Below are 18,270 nucleotides of genomic sequence, written 5' to 3'. Positions count from 1 at the left end.
TTATAATTGGGTGCAGAAGATGAGATGCGTTACTATTGGGGGTGGGGTTGTGAGGGGCAGACTGAGAAAGACATGGGATGAGGTCATTAAGTGTGACCTCAGGGTTATGGGACTGAACAGGGAGGTTGCCATGGATTATGCAGCATGAAGAGCCGCCATTTGGTTACCAAGGCCGACGCATGCAAGCATGTTGACGCCTTCAAAAGCGACAAAAAAAAAAAAAAAAAAAAAAAAAAGAGGTATATCTTCTACTTCTGATGACAATGAAGAAGAAAGGGACTCAATCTTCAACGAACTGACTGTCTGAGCCATAGCTTCCTTGCCTTTTCCTTTTCCTTGTGCTCTGTCTCCATTCGCCTGCATTTCACCTCACACGATTTTTGGAGCAGCTTGTCAACTCTTGCTATTGTCGATTACATGCAGTCTTTCTGCTGACTGTTTAGGAAAGCCTGGTCTTCCTCATGTTTGATCTACATGTGGGGATTTTTCTTAGTGATATAAAACAGTTCTTCATGGTCTCCAAAAAAGATATTTTCCTTCATTTGCGTGACTCTTGAGTCATTCAATTGATTTTTCTTCCACTTTTCATGTTGCTCAACTAGTCCCAGAAACTTCTTGTAGTAGCAGATAATCGAACTCGGAACTTTAGCTGAACCCCATAAACAAAGAACAGTGGCAGTCACTGCAGAAGTACTGTCAGACTTAGTTTTCTTTAGGATTTCATAGTGGTAAAAGGTATGCCTGAGCACATGACCCTTAGAAGGAAGTCAACAACTAGTGATTATATATTCAGGATGACTGATCAACCACACAGAAGCGCTGTTTCGTGTAACGGCTGTAGGCATATTATCTGCAAACAGAAGCTCAACTTGAAATAGAAGAAAGCATGCAAAGTAGGCTGTATAAAACGACACACACACACACATACAGACTGTGATCGTGCCTGTCCTCCTCTCTGCAATGCCATCTCCTCTTAAGTAACACTATAACACTGCTAGACGACGTGAGTAACCAGCTTATTTGTCTAGTCTTTATACTCTTGTATTGTAAGGTATAAAATGTGTGTTTACTATATATTTCTGATAGGGAAAATGTGGTGGATTTCATTGCTATCCTCTCAGTCATTATACCCGTAAAGTATAGGTCGCATTAAATTTCTGAAGAAAGCTTGATCAAGCTGATGATTTCTTATGCAAACTTTTGTAAAGCAGAGTAACCTATGTGTGAAAATAATTGGGGAAAAGTTACGAAAGACGAACGTACTCAGCCTACGGGCCAGAGCGTATGTGCTGTCACCATGCGCAACCCATCGTATCTTTTCAAAATTCACCTTCTCAATAAAATATCATGGGCTTCCTTAACCTTTGGGCTACAAAACTGGATAGAATTTGCATATATGTGTGTTATAGTGTCACTAACAACATACGAAATAATAAACAAATCAGACGTTTTTAGCTAATTTTCGTTTTTTTTTTTTCGATTTACTCGAAAGCTATTGGACATATCGACTTGAAACTTTCACAGATGAAAGAACGTGAAATTCTGCATATAGACATGTCCTTTGCAACTGCACATTACAGGAAAAAATTTTCATAGTGATGGTGGGAAGTTATGAGAAGCTAGTTTTCACGTAAAGAAGGTTTATTCTGGCTTAATTTCTGTACATTTAATCATCTGTTTTATGTTTTTTTTTTTTAAATCTGATAGTATAAACATCAACGAAGATGATGGGAAGCGATTTATAAAAATATCAGCACTTTCCGAGGGTAAATTGGGCCATAGATTTTTTTTCCTTGCCGCGCGTGCGGAGCCAGCCTGAGCAAGGTTTTTGTTGTGTGTGTGAAACTAAAAGTTATTGAAAACTTATTGTGTGCGAGAGGGTTAATACAGAATGTAAAAAATCAAAAGTGAAAAGAGATTTGCTGTGGAACAGATACAGAAGACACAATAGTGAGAGGGTAGATAACAGCTATAAACAGGCAAGAAATTATAATACAATGGTAAAGAGACAAGCTCAATGAAAGTTTGAAGAAAACCTCATAAATAAAAGTAGTGGTCAACCACAGCAGTTTTACAGCTACATCTGAAGCAAAACCAAGGTTAAAGATAAAATGCAGTCCATCATGGATGAGAGGATAACCTTTATCTAAGAAGATATTTGTTAAGTACTTAACGAAAAATTGTAATCACTTTTTACAGAAGAAAGTAATTATGAGGAAGATGATAAGGAACATGCATGCCCACACATAATACCAGATATATGAATACCGGAACAAGAGGTCCAGGGGAAGTTGAGTAAATTACAGTAGACAATGGAATGGTACTGACGAAATTTAAAGCTGGGTGCTACATGAATGTGCAGAAGAATTAAGCATACCAATAAATTTGATATTTCAAGGAATCTTTAAGTCAAGGTAAACTGTTTGATATTTGGAAGAAAGCAAACATTGCTCCCCTATTCAAGAAGGGAAATAGACAAAATCCACTCAACTAGTGATAAGTGTTCTTGACCAGCGTTGTAAGTTATCTCAGAAGCTGATAATTGAAGTTTGGGTAAACCATTTGGGAAATACAATAAGATAATAGAGAGACAGTTCGGTTTTAAAAAGGGAAAATCATGTGTTACTAATCTATTAAGCTACTATGATAGAGTTGCAGAAACACTACAGAAAAGAGGATGGGTAGATATTATCTATTAGGATTTCAAGAAGGCATTTGACAGCACTGTATCAAAGACTTTTATGAAAATAGTGCCATCAAGATGGAATCCAAGACAATCTGTACTGTTGGATGTAAGATTTTCTCAGAAAAAGGGAAAGGAGACGAACCCTAAGGGCAAATTACTTGTCATGGAGAGAAGTAATTAGTGGATATCCATAGGGGTCAGTGCCCATTGAAAATGGAAGCTATCTAAATATGTCTGATGATGATGCAAAAATACAAAGGAGAATTACAAACACAGACTCTTGCACAGAACTACAAGAAGAATGAAATAAGTTTCATAAATGGAGTGATAGATGGCAATTGGAATTCATTGTGGACAAATGCCATTTAATTAAGATAAGAAAGAGTGAAAAAAGACCAGACTGGGATTGTAAGCCAGAAAGTTCAACCTTACATATATCAGCAATGGAGAAGGACCTAGGAGTGATTATCAATAACAGACTATCTCCAGCTGACCACATCAGTGAGAAGGTACGGAACATGTATGTACTGCTTGTCAGTATAAGAATAGCATTCATATATATAAATGAAGACATGCTGGGAAAGATTATAACATACAGTAATTCATCAGAGCAATCCTGGAGTATGCGTTAGTAGTCTGGAGCCCACATCTCAATAAAATGCATAATAAGACTGAAAAAGTACAAACAGCTGCTAAAAGATAGGTAACAAGGGATCTATCCTATGAAGAAATACTAGAGAAACTAAGCCTACCAACATTACAAGTGAGAAGGAAAAGAGGAGTCATGATTATGCTATATAAATGCATCACAGGGCAAGGGAAAATAGGCATAATTGAGTATACTGTACAACCCATGGGGTGGCATCAGCAAGAGGACACTACAAAAAACTGCATGAAAAGAGAGGTGATAAAACATAAGGAAATTAAGTTTCTCAAACAGGGATTTTGATCAGTGGAATGCACTACTGAAAAAAAAAAAAAATATATTCATAAATTTAAGGATGTGTGTGCTCCAAATGGCTTAATATACAGGAAAGTATGAGCTTGACCCATTCCTGTAAAGGTACAATTAGATAAGAACGATAAGGTAAGGTAAGAACACACACACACACACACACACACACACACACACACACACACACACACACACACACACACACACACACATTTTGTCCTCATGAACGAGCAGTACAGTATGCACAATTGCACATTGCACAACTACCTGACTGTGCAGGGAGGCCACCTGGAAGTATTTAACCTGTACTGCACTAGCAACGTAGATCCACGTCTCCCTTTAAAACACCAATGACGTAGATCTATGTCGTGCAGCACTAATAAGTCATTGCAAGCATCTGAAGTAAATTGGAAGTTAATAAGGTATCTCACTAACTTCAGACATTTCTCTGCTAGACTTACAATGCTGACTTAGGAGCGCGGGAGGCGAGTGGCCGTTTCCACAGGCTCACAGCCACTCTGCTTTGTCAAAAACCTTGAAGATTTCAGAGGCTGAGTGGCACTAACCCGACTCAATTCAACAAACTTTCATGCTTTAGTGATTACTTTTCTTAGTGCCAGGGATCATATATTGATGTATTAAGCCCCAAAAAAGCCACACACACAAAAAAAAATCGGTTCACAAGCTCAGTGCTCCTTTGCTTTCTCAGTAACCTTGAAGATTTCGGAGGTTGAGTGGCACCAACCAGACTCGATTCAACCAACTTTCTTGCTTTGGCGATTATATTTATTAGTGCCAGAGATCTTATGTTGATGTAATAAGCCCATTTAGCCAGTAAAGAAAAATCCAAAATCGGTTCATAAGCTCACAGCCGCTCTGCTCTCTCAGTAACCTCGAAGATTTCAGAGGTAAAGTGGCACCAACGCAACTCGATTCTACTAACTTTTTGGCTTTAGTGATTACTTTTATTAGTACCAGGGACCTTATATTGATGTATGAAGCCCACTAAGCCATTTTAAAATATCCAAAATATGCTGGTATGGAATATCAACTTTTTTTTTTTTTTTTTTTTTTTGCCAGTGCAATACAGGAAAAAGACCATGGCCAACTCCTCTAGAACATTCCATAATTTTCTCGAACAGTCTTGAACCTTCTAGAACATTTCACAATTTTCTTGAACCATTGCTGACAGTCTAGACCCCTCTAGAATAATCTGCAACCTACATTTCTCTCGAATCCTCTTTTACACGTCCCGGCAGATTTTTCACCAATGACCCCCCCAATCCTGGCAGATTATCGATTTTTTTTTGGCTAAAATCTCTCCTTTTTATGAGAAACATCAAAAATTCAGAGACAAAGTGCTCACCTGAGTTTAGAAATGCCCAGTACAGGTGACAATCCCCTCACCTGGTACCATCTTCTATCGAGCCCGACTCCGGAGAAGAAGTTTCCATGGTAGGGGTAACTATTCCAAACCACTCAGAATAGGCAGATATTTATTTCTTTGGTACGAATTTATATGTAGTACAAGAGTATATTGGTTTTCACGGAGTAATATAGGTGATATAAGCATTCTTTCACTCACCAAACACATCAACATACCGCACCGTCCTTGGTGACGTTACCTCCTCATCACTTCTGATCGTTTCTTCCTCTGGCACCATGTAAACTTTGTCCTCCACATTGTCATCGATTGGGGAATCACTCTGGCCTTGAATTTCATAACGTGGCATGACATGTCTTTACTGTCCAGGTCACTGGTAACAGGTGAGTTGCTGAGACAATGACGTGGGGGGGAGGAGGTCACACAGGGTAAGGCATTGTTTCCACCTGGCCTTGGGTAGAGGAAGATGACCCGCTTATACATACCAAAAATCCCGCATGAAATTTGAAAAATGTGCAAATGACGGACTTTGCATTTGGGATGAGTCAATGGGGGTCACAGTGGCAAAATGTTCGGGCACATATGTACGTCAACGGGATGGGGCAGGTTAAAAGTTTGTGTTTAGAGCAACCTCTAAATGTTGCCAGATCAGCCTCATTGTTTTTCATGGCAGTGAATTGGATTAGGGGCATATTTGGTCTGGGTCAATATACGTTAGATGAAATTTCAGTATATGACCATGGATTACCCTAATATATAGATAGATAGATAGGTAGATATAGACATTGATATATATATGAGGCCTCTGTGGTACAGTGGGATAGTGTGCATTTTCGTACATGGAAGAACAAGGGTTCGCACCCCTGCAGGGTAATAAACTTCGGGAGTGTTCTTCCGGCCAAGTATCACTTTGGCGGACATAAGGAGTGCCGTGGTTGAACCAGTGTCGCATACTATAAAGTATGCTTGCACCCAGTTGGCTTATGCGGGCCGATTACACTTGGTTCACAGACTACACATACATCCAGAGCCACTTCAATGCTACAATCACACTTACAAGTACTTCTCACCCTACATACACTCTCTACCAAACAGCTTAAGCCACTTGGTAGAGATACATGGGCTGTATCATCCCCACTTCGGTTGGGATAGGCCGGTCCTGCAGTGGACACTCAATCGGATGATGATATATATATGAGGCCCCACGTGCAAGAGTATACCCATGCGCCATTTTTTAAAAGTGGCAGAAATCGCGTTTAAAGTTTTTACAAATTTGAAGAACGATACCGCAAATACTATTATACCTAGGATAATGGCGTTTACATTATCCTAAAGCTGATTGTCTCTACTTTATCCAAAAACTTTTTAGTAAAGGTGCCATTGTTTTTACCCCCCAAAAAAGCAAAAAAAAATCGACATATTAACATACAATGCTGCTACTTTTATGCATAAACTAGTACAGCAGGACAATAGCTAGCGAGTTCCTTTATGTTGTAAGATGAAATTGAATGTCTGTAGAATGGTTGGTTATGAATATGCCTGGTTATTATCATTAAAAGTAAGTAATTATAAATTTTTCAAAAAAAAAAAAATCAATATGCAGCATTTTCTTTTTCACCTGGTCCTTGTTGTTCTGTGTTTTGATGTGAACAAGAGACACTTTACATCTATTAAATGCAATAACAAACAAAATAACATCAATTATACTAGGAATGATGATGTTTTACATCAATAATCTTATTAATGAATACAGTGTCTGCTGCAATAAATAATACAATGGTTCAGTAAGAAAACTAACCTCACTGAAAGAGTTAATAAACATAAAGCCATGGGAAGTTATGAAAGGTTATTATTTCTTTTTGCTGAAAAAACAAAGTCAAAACTCACACTGTGTCCCGCTGTGGTGTTATAACCACCTTAATTACGTAGGTTATGATACACACAACAGAGCGTGCACACTGCTTGGTCAGCCAGAAAAAGCCTGGGACGAGAGCATTAGTATTACTACAGCATAGCAAAAAGGCTTGGGATGAGACTATCCTCATTGCCTTGGTGATTGTTAACACTACTGCACGCATAAAATGGCGCACTGAGAAGCCATTCTCCATGAGGATGGCGCATGGGTATACTCTTGCTCCAACATTGTGGCGAAAAGCTTTTGATAAAGGTTGGCAATGTAAACCCAATGTTATTTTTATGGGTTTTCGCCCTTTTGTCTTGGGTCATACATCACATCTACCAAGTCCACATGAAAGTACATATTCTGAGGGACTGTGGGATAGCATTATCTCAATTTTCGACAAGGTCGCAAATGGGTATATTCCTGCACACGGGGCCTCATGTGTGTATATATATATATATATATATATATATATATATATATATATATATATATATATATATATATATATATATATATATATATGCACGTTCTCACGAATCATTTGTGTGGCTCATAATGGAACTGAGAACTTAAAGGGCTTAAATAAAAATTATATGCATATACCGCCCATTCAGTAAGATATCTGTTAATAATTCCACAAGTCTGTGTTTTTCTATATTTATTTCAGGATATTATCCATATATTTTAGTAGTGGTAATGACACACTGGATAATTTTCATCACATAAATAATAAAATATTGCTGGAAAAAAGGTCAGATTTAAGATGATATTAGCGATGAAAACTATAGGGTGTCCCAAAAGCCTCCATACATAGGGAAAATTAACACTTTTAGCAAAATGTAACTTTATGTACAAAACATTTTCGACATGACTGCCGTTTGTAAACATACACAGAGTCATCTCTCCCACTCATGTTGAACTCACGTCAATAAGTTTGGCAACAGTGTCCTGTGTGCTGTGTTGCCATGTTTTCTGTTAAAGGTCGTTGCAACCTCGTGACAGCTTCCCGAACCAGCCTTGAGAATGATTTCGATACATTTTTCTTATGACAAAGGCTTTCTTGAGTATTTGAATAATTCTGCAGCAATAGGAACTCTGAGCCAGGGCTGCACATACACTAGACTGGTAAATTGTACCATCCTTTTCAGCGACGCTTTCAGTTCCTGATCAAGGTTCAGTTGGTCACCAAACAAATACATTTTGGTATAATATATCAGCTTGGACATCCAGCGTGCATGATGGTAGGCACCCGGACGGCAGAACTTGGCTTCTGAAACGTCAGTGACTTCAAGTACTTTCAGTGTCAGTTCTCCAACCTCTCGATAATCATCCCGCAAAAAGCATTTCTTGTTTTGGTTCAGCTCTTGAATGTAAGCGATAACTCCACCTCGGATGTCAGTTAACCACTCGTCGTTGACCGGAAGTATTATGTATTTCTCCTTATCTGTTGTTGACCAACTCTTTTTCAGTTCTTCGAACTTTGATTCAGATGGATCTGTAGTCTTTCCATAAAGTCTTTTTGAAACCGCACCTATCCCTAGCTTAAGGATATGGTGCCTGCATTCTAGAAGTAGCAGTTTTTTCCCCAACATCCTTTTAACTCTACTTACTGCACCTTGAATTCGTCCTGTGTTGCTGGCAGTAATGTAGTAGCAGAGTCCTGCAACAGCATCACTTACTTCCCAATTGTTCAGGGCATCCATTTTCGCATTTGCTTGGAGTTTACAAGTCCCATCTTCGAGATCTGCCTCTGCCTTCTATGTAGTCAGGACCTCCAGAAATGAGGATTGCTTGTCTGTGCTCCACTGTGCCTAGACACTGTCTCGGTACAAAATATGTGATTTTTACTCCTTTACTCCTCATTTTCTCATCAAGACGAACAAAATGAAATGCAGGTCGAAGGGGTTTGAATAAAAATTCACAATTTTTGAGCTCGATGAGGAAGCGCAGGACGAAATTAAATTTTATTAAAAATGATGTCACTGACTTTCTTTTATACCAAAGAGGAAAAATACCATCACCTACGGATTTAAAACCACCCTAGTATGCATGGTGTGCCTAGAAGAAATGAAAATGGGGAACGAATGATAGGGATGTGTGTTGAGTGAAAGATGGTGATTGGAAATACCTTCTCTGAGAAGAAAGATATTCATAAGAATACATGGGTGAGACAGGAGGGTGGAAGGGTTGTTGATAGAGCATTGATGACTATGTGGTTGTGTCCAGGAATGTAAGAGGAAGATTGTTGTATGTGAGAGTTCTAAGAGGGGAGGGTGGAGATATGTCTGACCACTACCTGGTGGATGGAAAGTTGAGAGTAGGAAACAAATGCATGAGAGCTAGGAGAGTTGGGTGTGGCAGGGAGGTTTTGAAAGTGAGTTGGATAAAAGAGAGAAAATGGCAGAGTATCAGAAGAAATTGAAAGATGAGTGGAACGCATTGAAAGATCAGGAGAATTGCAGTGTGGACAAGGAATGGCAGTTGTTTAAGAGTGCTGTGGTGGGGCATGCGCAAGAAGTGTGTGGTGTGAGACAAGTGGGTGGTGGTGTAAGAAAGGAAAGTGAATGGTGGTGTGAGGAAGTAAGTATGACTGTGGCTGAGAAGAGACATGCATATGAAGTGTGGCTGCAGAAGAAGGATTAGGTGTCATAAGAGGGGTATAAGGAAGAGAGTAATAGTGCGAGAAGGGCTCTGCGTGATGCAAAAGTGGCAGCATATGAGAGATGGGGTAGGCGGTTGACTGAGAATTTTCAACAGAATAAGAAAATGTTTTGAAAGGAGGTGAAAACGGTGCGAAAGGGAGAGTCTGGGAAGGAGGAGAGAGTAATAGCAGAGGATGGAAGGATGTTAACTGAGATGGATGCAGTAAGGAAGAGGTGGGCGAAGTATTTTGAAAATTTTTAAATGCAAAGGAGGAAAGAGAGGCTGAGATTGTGGCAGATGGAAGAGTGCAAGAAATAAATGTGTTGGGAGAGTTGAATGATTCTTCGATCACGATGGAGGAAGTGCAGGAGACAGTAAAGGAGATGAAAACAGGGAAAGCTGCCAGTGGATGGGTGTGCTGTGGAACATCAGAAAGGTGGTGGAGCAACTATTGTTGAGTGGTTAGTACGCTTGCTGATTGTGTGTCTTTTGAGAGGTATGGCGCCAACTGACTAGGCATGTACTTGTGTGGTTCCATTTCATACAGGAAAGGGTGATAAGTATGAATGTACTAGCTTTAGGGGTATAAGTCTGTTGAGTGTTGTAGGGAAGGTGTGTGGCAGAGTGTTAATTAAGAGAGTTAGAGAGGGTACAGAGGGAGTGATTGGTGTTGAGCAGTGTGGCTTTAGGAGAGGGGAGAGGATGCTTGGATCAGGTGTTTTCTGTGCGACAGGTGTGTGAAAAGTACTTTAGCGAAAGGTAAGGATGTGTTTTGGGCATTCATGGATTTAGAGAAAGTGTATGATAAAACTGATAGGGAGGCTTTGTGGACTGTTTTAAGACTGTATGGACTTGATGGTAGGTTGCTAAAAGGAGTGGAAAGTTTTTATGTAAACAGTAGAGCGTGTATAAGAGTGGAAAATACTGTGATTGATTGGTTTCCCGTGAGACTGGGGCTGTGGCAGGCATGTGTGATGTCGCCTTGGTGGTTTAATATTTATATGGATGGTGTTGTAAGGGAGGTGCATGCAAGAGTGTTACGTGAAGGTTTGAGTCTGGTGAATGTTGATGGTAGAGAGTGGAATCTGAAACAGCTGCTGTTTGCGGATGATACTGCACTGGTGGGTGATTCAGAGGGGAGACTGAGGCAGTTGACAGAGGAGTTTGGAAGGGTGTGTGAAAGGAGGAAACTGAGAGTAAATGAGATAAGAGTAAAGTGATAAAGTGGGCGAGGTTGGTAGATCGTAGGAGGATGAATATAGTTTTGAAAGGTGAGTTGCTTGAGGAAGTAGAGTGGTTTAAGTATTCAGGGTCACATGTTGCTGTGGATGGACGAATAGGTGCAGAAATGAAGATCAGAATGAATGAAGTAGGAAAGGTCCTGGGAGGAATGAAAAAAGTGTTTGGATGTCATTCGCTTACAACGGATGTAAAGAGAAGGCTGTATGAGGGTGTTGTGACACCGACCGCATTATATGGGGCTGAAACATGGAAGATGAGTGTACTAGAGTGGAATAGTTTGAATGTAATGGAGATGAGATGACTGATGACTATGTGTGGAGTGACGCGTATGGATCAAGTGTAAAATGATGAAGTGCGAAGGAGAAATGGAGTTGTGTGGGAGATGGCTGATCAAGTTGAGAAGAGGGTGTTGCGATGGTCTGGGCATATGGAGAAAGTGGATGATGAGCAATTGGTGAAAAATATAACTGGATCGGATGTGAGAGGTGTAAGGATGAGAGGAAGACCTCGAATAGGATGGATGAGCAGTGTGAAGAGAGTGTTGGATGCAAAAGAGATGTCTGTTGAGGATGGAAGAGTGCCTGCACGTGATAGGAATTATTGGAGAAAAATTGTGAATGAATAAATGATGATGCAGCTCTGCTGTTGGGCCCTGCTGCGGATGTCGTTGATTGCTCTGCGGAGTTGACCCTCGTACTGTGTGGTGTGGTGAGGATCTGTCCCTTCTCCTCTTGGGGCTAAGATGTGAATGAATGTGTGTGTGTGGATGAGTAAATTGGGAATGTGTCATCCTGTCTCGGCTACCTTCCTTTCTCTGGGGGAAGCAGTCTAGGTAAATATATATATATATATATATATATATATATATATATATATATATATATATATATATATATATATATATATATATATATATATATATATATATATATATATATATATATATATATATATAGATAGATAGATACTGTATATAGATAGAGAGATAAATAGATACTGTATATATATATATATATATATATATATATATATATATATATATATATATATATATATATATATATATATATATATACAGTAGCCTATATATGTATAAAATACCTTGATATCTCCCATGAAATACCCTTCTCATACTCGATAATATACCATATTTTGGTCGTGAATATATGTGTATTTTAGCCATTTGTGTTTCACCCTTCAGATGAATGATAAATTCTTACTGCTATCATGCCAACTTTTTTCTAGATAAAAGGCGGTGACTGCCGAGTCAGTAGAGAAGCTGTATGCCGTCATATGGAAGTGAGTTCGATTCCCGGCTGGGGTACGAACAGTTCGAGAACTTGAATTTCCTTAAACAGACATTAATAATCTACTGTAAGACACACCTACCCACCTACATGTCATAAAACACCCCCGCTGATGTCAGTACTGCAGGCCTCTATGAGACAACCCATGCATGTATTTCCATATGGTCGCCGGGTGTTAGTTCCGATGTGGGGACATGTGGAGGTTTGTGGTACGTAGGACTGCTGGGTCTTACAGAACGGGCTGTTAAGCTTATGTCCTAGTCGCGCGGAAAAATGAATAAATAAAAACAATTCCCTATCAGTGGGCCACATAATCATGTGGGTCTATGAGGCTTTCTAGCAATTGTTTATCGATTCATTTCTTTATCTGACACCTTCCTATTCCCATGCATGTTTTCAGTATAATTTGTATTTTTGTTACCAACGGTTAGATGCCATACACGGGAAAAACAAGGTATAGTACATCAAACAAATCGCTGAGGAAGATGTGCAAGAACGCCTAATCCTACAAAAATGCAACCTTAAGTCGTGTTCTTCTCCGTTCCCCAGAACCGTGGGTGGAGGTGCTGGGCGCTCCTGATATGTACGTCAACAGAGCCAGTATGATCAACCTGACTTGTGTCGTCCATCACGCACCATACCCACCGGAGGAAATAACATGGTACCATGACAACAAGGTTAGTCCACATGCACACCGCAATACTGCCACCACATTCACAAGCATTTTTACAGACATGCTCTGTTGCAAGTTACATGTTTTCACCGACGGAAATGAACACTAAAATATTATGCAGCCGGTTTCCTTCTTCTTCCTAAATTAATTAAAAATTACAACAACATCAACAACAACAGTAGCAGCAGCAGCAGCAGCAGCAGCAGCAGCAACAACCACCACCACCACCATCATCATCATCATCATCATCATCATCATCATCACCATCATCATCATCATCATCATCATCACCATCATCATCATCATTATCATCGTCATCATCATCATTTTGCAATCAAAGCAATTTTTAAAAATAAAACATGAGAAATATAACGATTGTATACTGTTACTAGTCTTCCTACAAAAAACATATGCGAATAAAGAGAGGGATCTAATTGCAGTACTGTTTGTGATTCAGTTCTGGATTTCTGGGTAGATGAAGCCAACTTATCAGCACCCACGTCCAGCTCTCTGGCTTTGTTTTTCACTCTTCAAAATTAGCTGTAAAGTGAAGGTACACAGACAATAGCTACAATTAATCACATTGACAAAACATCATCATTATTCAAAAGTATTTCCCGAAAATTTTATGGATTGGAGAGTTTCGTAGTGCCACTGGAAGCATGGTGCAGGAAAAAGAAAATCCCGAGTCCATATTCCCAAGGAGTCGCCACATCCCTTTGTCAGATAGCCTACAGTGAGGGACATATGGCATCCAATTCCCACCCTGTGTACCTGCCTATTACGACACATTAAACTGCATAAAAAAAAAAAAAAAACTGCCTGAATTCATTTTGACATCTGCTCAACACTTTGGGAGGTCTATGTGAAGTTCATAAAGAATAATTAACTACATGTTCAACACGTAACTTCTCTGTTTGGCTTCGCTACAGAGTCCATTGTAATTATCCTGTGAGTATATGAGAATTGAGCTATATTATCTAGAAATGTAACCTTATGCAAATGCAATGTACCACTGGTCAGAGCAGCGTCTACGTATCCTGTTTGCGGTTCGAAATGGAAACTAGTGCACTTATGGCTTGAAATTCAAGCCGTATATTTGACCTTCTGTCGGCTGACCATCTGCTATCAGTACCCTTATCCATATAAAGTATTCCACCCGCCAGAGCATCAGTTACACGTCCCCCCGGGGTGGTGTGAGCGTGGTGGAAGAGCGAGGTGAGACCACCACAAGCTTCCTCCTGCTGCAGAACGCCAGGCCGTCCGACATCGGCATCTTCACATGCCAACCCGAGGGCATGATGCCTGCCACTGTCAACCTACATGTACTTGAAGGTAGGCTGAAACGCTTGATAGCAAGAGTTCCCTCATAACCTGAACATCACAGTCTGGTACTATGGGAAATGATTACGACTTGGGTCTTAGGTGGCAGATGTTATCTCCTTCACGAGAGCTCATACATATGCCGCCAAAAGTTAAATAGCTTCTGGCGGCTAGAGGAATGATACAAAGATATCGTCACTATGGCAGCCTCATAAGATATCCATGTATATGATCAGAAATGGTGTTAGTCACTCTTAATACTTTGCTGGAGTAACGAGAGCTATTAGACAGTAATTGCTGACAGTCAGTAGTCGTGAGGTCGTGGGGGATCCTATCACAGAAGTGGGATACATTTTTGGCCTCCTGCTGTTTGACAGTAATGTCTACTAAAAAGAAACAGACAATTCAAACTAATGATTATCATACACACTGAAAAAGGTGAGCCATATTATAGGGGAGGTGGGGGAGGGAAGAGTGCTACTTCAAGGGTAATATAATTCTAATTTTCTATTTGAGCATGATCTTTTGCGACGACTCATCAGTACTATTAGGTCGTATAAACTACTATTGTGTGTTCCATTCATTTGTCTTGTTCTGTGTATTCCCTTAGTTTGGCATCCCATATTTCTTATGGTTGTAAATGAGTAAATATTCTATTCATGGTTCTGTTCTGTTGCTGTGTATCATCTATAACATTTCTCTTTTAACTATGGTTTTATGGATACAGTATTGTTTGATGCTCAGAACAACATTTCATTTTCTTGAAGTGGTCTAACTAGAGCAAGGCATAGCAGCAATGTTACTCTGACTGTCCCTTCACTCACACTTTAGTGTACCCTGTTCACTTTGTTATGCATACCTAGGCGTGTGTTGCAGAGGCTTTAAGCCCTTACTAAGTGTACATGCCATTTCCCATTAGTTTATCTTCTGTTAGCGTTTTGCTTTTTTTTTTTTTTTTTTTTTTTTTTTTTTTACTCCTGACAGTTCATCTGCCAATTACTGACTGGCAACATGAAATATCTAGGTCTGTCTGAAGGTCTGTAATTATATTATTTAAAACTTTGCAAACTCTGGTGTCCTTCGTGAAATTCGCTAATAATCTGTGCAATAGGAATTAAGATATGGAAATTATAGATAATAAAAGAGCAAGCGGAGATCCCTGAGGCATCCCGTTTGATACTGTTTATAGCCTTACTGCTTAATTCTCAGGATGCCTATGAACATATTTATCGCATCTAGCTTACCTTGTCCCCGAATGACAAGCTGCCCTCTTTCCATCTCACACCACCCTTGTGCATATACCTTTCCAACCCGTCCCTCCACTTCACAGTTATTCCATTCATAATTATTCTGTCACGCAGAACATAGCTGAATGCCTAACTACAGTTACGGTCAACTATATCCTTCATGTCTGATAAAAAAAATATAAAAAAAAGAGCAAACCTCAGTAAATCCGTGCTTACTCTTATTTAACTTACCGGTATATAATTTCTTTGTGGTATGCAATATTAATTCTAACTACTGAGTTATTGTTAATCCAAATGGTCTATAATTTGAAGGAATTATTTTATCCCAGAAGGATTATAACAGCAGTCATATTTGTCTGTGGCACCAGTACTCAGTTCATATTTGCATTCCACGTGTACTAAAGCATAATCGTCATTCAACTTTTTTGTGTGGAATTTAGATTTATCTTTGTCTTTTTGTATATCTTTCCTATTAACTTTAAGTATACTAAACATAGGGCTCGGTACCACAAGTGAATATATACATTAAACTTCATGAATTTTCATTGTATTTCCAGATTTGACTGAAAAAGTTGGTCTTCAAAACAGTTACAAATGATCATTACCTTTCACGTGACTAGCATACTTTGTTACGGCTCGTTATATAAATACTTTTGTTATATACTATATATATACCATGGTAATTGCCCTCATAGTCTTCTTAACAAGCTTTCATTACCTGGTGATATTCAGGAATGTTCCCTTTAATTACTGCCTTCTCTTTCATTTCTATTAATACTCCTCTTTCCCGATCTACCAGATTTTCAGCATGTTCTTCATACATCATGGAGCACATATATTAGCTTCTAAATATCCCCTTGTCTGTATTATGTTTAGGAGAGCACCAGCAAGCAATCCAGACAAACTCCAGCACTATACATATTCAAAGACTGGCTGCGCTCATCATAGTGACAGCCATCCTCGCCAACTGCTGTACCGTCTGGTGAGGGATGACCAGGTCACGTCAAAGCGTTCATCAGACTTTTATTTCAAGAATCGTAATTTCATCAGCTTGGAAGCCTTTCAAGCACGTGTACCTTACCACTGTATTTCGGCGGATTTTGCATTAACAATCTTTTTCATGTTATTATGCAATCGGTAACATATGCAAAAGAAATAGCTAAGGAAAAAGTGCTACAAAATATCTGACATCGACAAGAATGGGACAACCTGACACCACACAGGGAACTGATCAGCATGTTAAGTATGGTGAGTTCGCATCTCGGTTCTCAGCAGTTATAAATGCTGAACTTTCCCACTTGTTCTAATGGTATATATATATATATATATATATATATATATATATATATACAGTATATTAGTTTCTTATATAAACGTTTACTGATGATGTGAACATGAAGTAGTTGGGAGGTGCATATTTTTAAACCGTTTCCTCATTCAGGACGAGTCACAGTGGTCCATAAGCGCAATTTCCTGGCCAATAAATAAGGGTAACTATTTACCATGTAATCGAACTGATGAGCTGATATACATAATTTACGACAATTTTAAAGGGTTTTTGCAGGAATATTACCTTATGTTAACGAGATGCACAACAATAAATTATTTTTCCCTTATACAAAAAAAACTTTCTATACTTTTTTGTTTAACGATATTCCTTCATGTAATTTTGACTACAAATGGTCTTACTTTACCATTTCACCGAAATAGTGAACTTCAGCAATTTCTAATATAAAGATGATAGTATGTACTTTCAATACAAGCCTTATGCAAGGCAGATCGAGCCATATTGAATGATGTACTTGTGGAAGAAGTATATAGGAATAACAGATGCAAAAATCAACTGTTCATGTGTGCACATTAGAAAGTCACGCCAATTTCCCTCAAACTTTCCTGGAAGCAGCCAGTGCCATATTTTAAATTTGCTGCGGACTTCCAGTTTTCTTCAGAGACCATTCTTAATGTCAACCGCTCACCCGTGATGAGTTTCTGCATCAATGCATTTCACTAAGACGGGGTAGGTGCCCTCATATGTAAAACTTCTTATCAGAACAGCGACATGAATGATTTGTGGATAGGTATATGATGACAAAAAGTGCGATATATATGAAAATATTTAAAAATTGTGCAGGAGGACAATAAATTTGATAATGAGCGAGAAACAGTTATGTCCTAAAATATAGGAACATTAACATTACTGTATTTAAAGAAAATTAAATATGTATGGTAAACATTAGACTGAGTCATACATGTAAACCTCAAGAGTACGAATCAACAAAGACTTGATTCATTGGCTTCTTGCATTATCTGATCCACTGGTAGCATGCCACAGAAAAGCAAGATACCTCAGACACGAGAAATCACTCTCCCCTGACGTGATTGCACATCTAAGAGAACCAAATATATATTATGATGATGATGGTGATGATTAAATGTAATGGAGGAAGAAATAAGGTAATCATTATACGAGTATACAAATAGGTACTTGGAATACTTTTCATCTTTGCAAATAAAACATATAACAAATCATTATATATATATATATATATATATATATATATATATATATATATATATATATATATATATATATATATATATACACTTGGAATACTTTTCATCTTTGCAAATAAAACATTTAATAAATCATTACATATATATATATATATATATATATATATATATATATATATATATATATATATATATATATATATATATATATATATATACAGTATATATATATGAAACCTTATGACAAATAGATTGGCCATTTTTTTAAATATCACAAAGGGATATACTAAAATGATAATTAAAAAAAAATAACAATAGAGTGAAACCTATGTTCAGATTCGTAGGCTTTGGCCATGAAATTGCTGCTTTTGACTAGTGTGCGAGTGCAAGATT

General features: G+C 38.5%; 1 protein-coding gene across 1 annotated transcript in view; it reads left to right on the top strand.

Annotated features, from left to right (window-relative positions):
- LOC145415426 (uncharacterized) overlaps positions 1–18,270 on the top strand; it is a 96,156-nt gene that overhangs the window by 19,922 nt on the left and 57,964 nt on the right. The window contains exons 3-5 of the mRNA XM_080284706.1: positions 12,670–12,797; positions 13,960–14,128; positions 16,240–16,345. Of these exons, the coding sequence (XP_080140832.1) occupies positions 12,670–12,797; positions 13,960–14,128; positions 16,240–16,345 (403 nt within the window). The remainder of the gene's footprint in view (positions 1–12,669; positions 12,798–13,959; positions 14,129–16,239; positions 16,346–18,270) is intronic.

This window comes from Coenobita brevimanus, chromosome 102, assembly GCF_032717465.1.
Source record: "Coenobita brevimanus isolate Jiangsu-jjx chromosome 102, ASM3271746v2, whole genome shotgun sequence".
Taxonomy (NCBI): Eukaryota; Metazoa; Arthropoda; class Malacostraca; order Decapoda; family Coenobitidae; genus Coenobita; species Coenobita brevimanus.
This window is presented reverse-complemented; position numbering and strand designations above follow the sequence as displayed.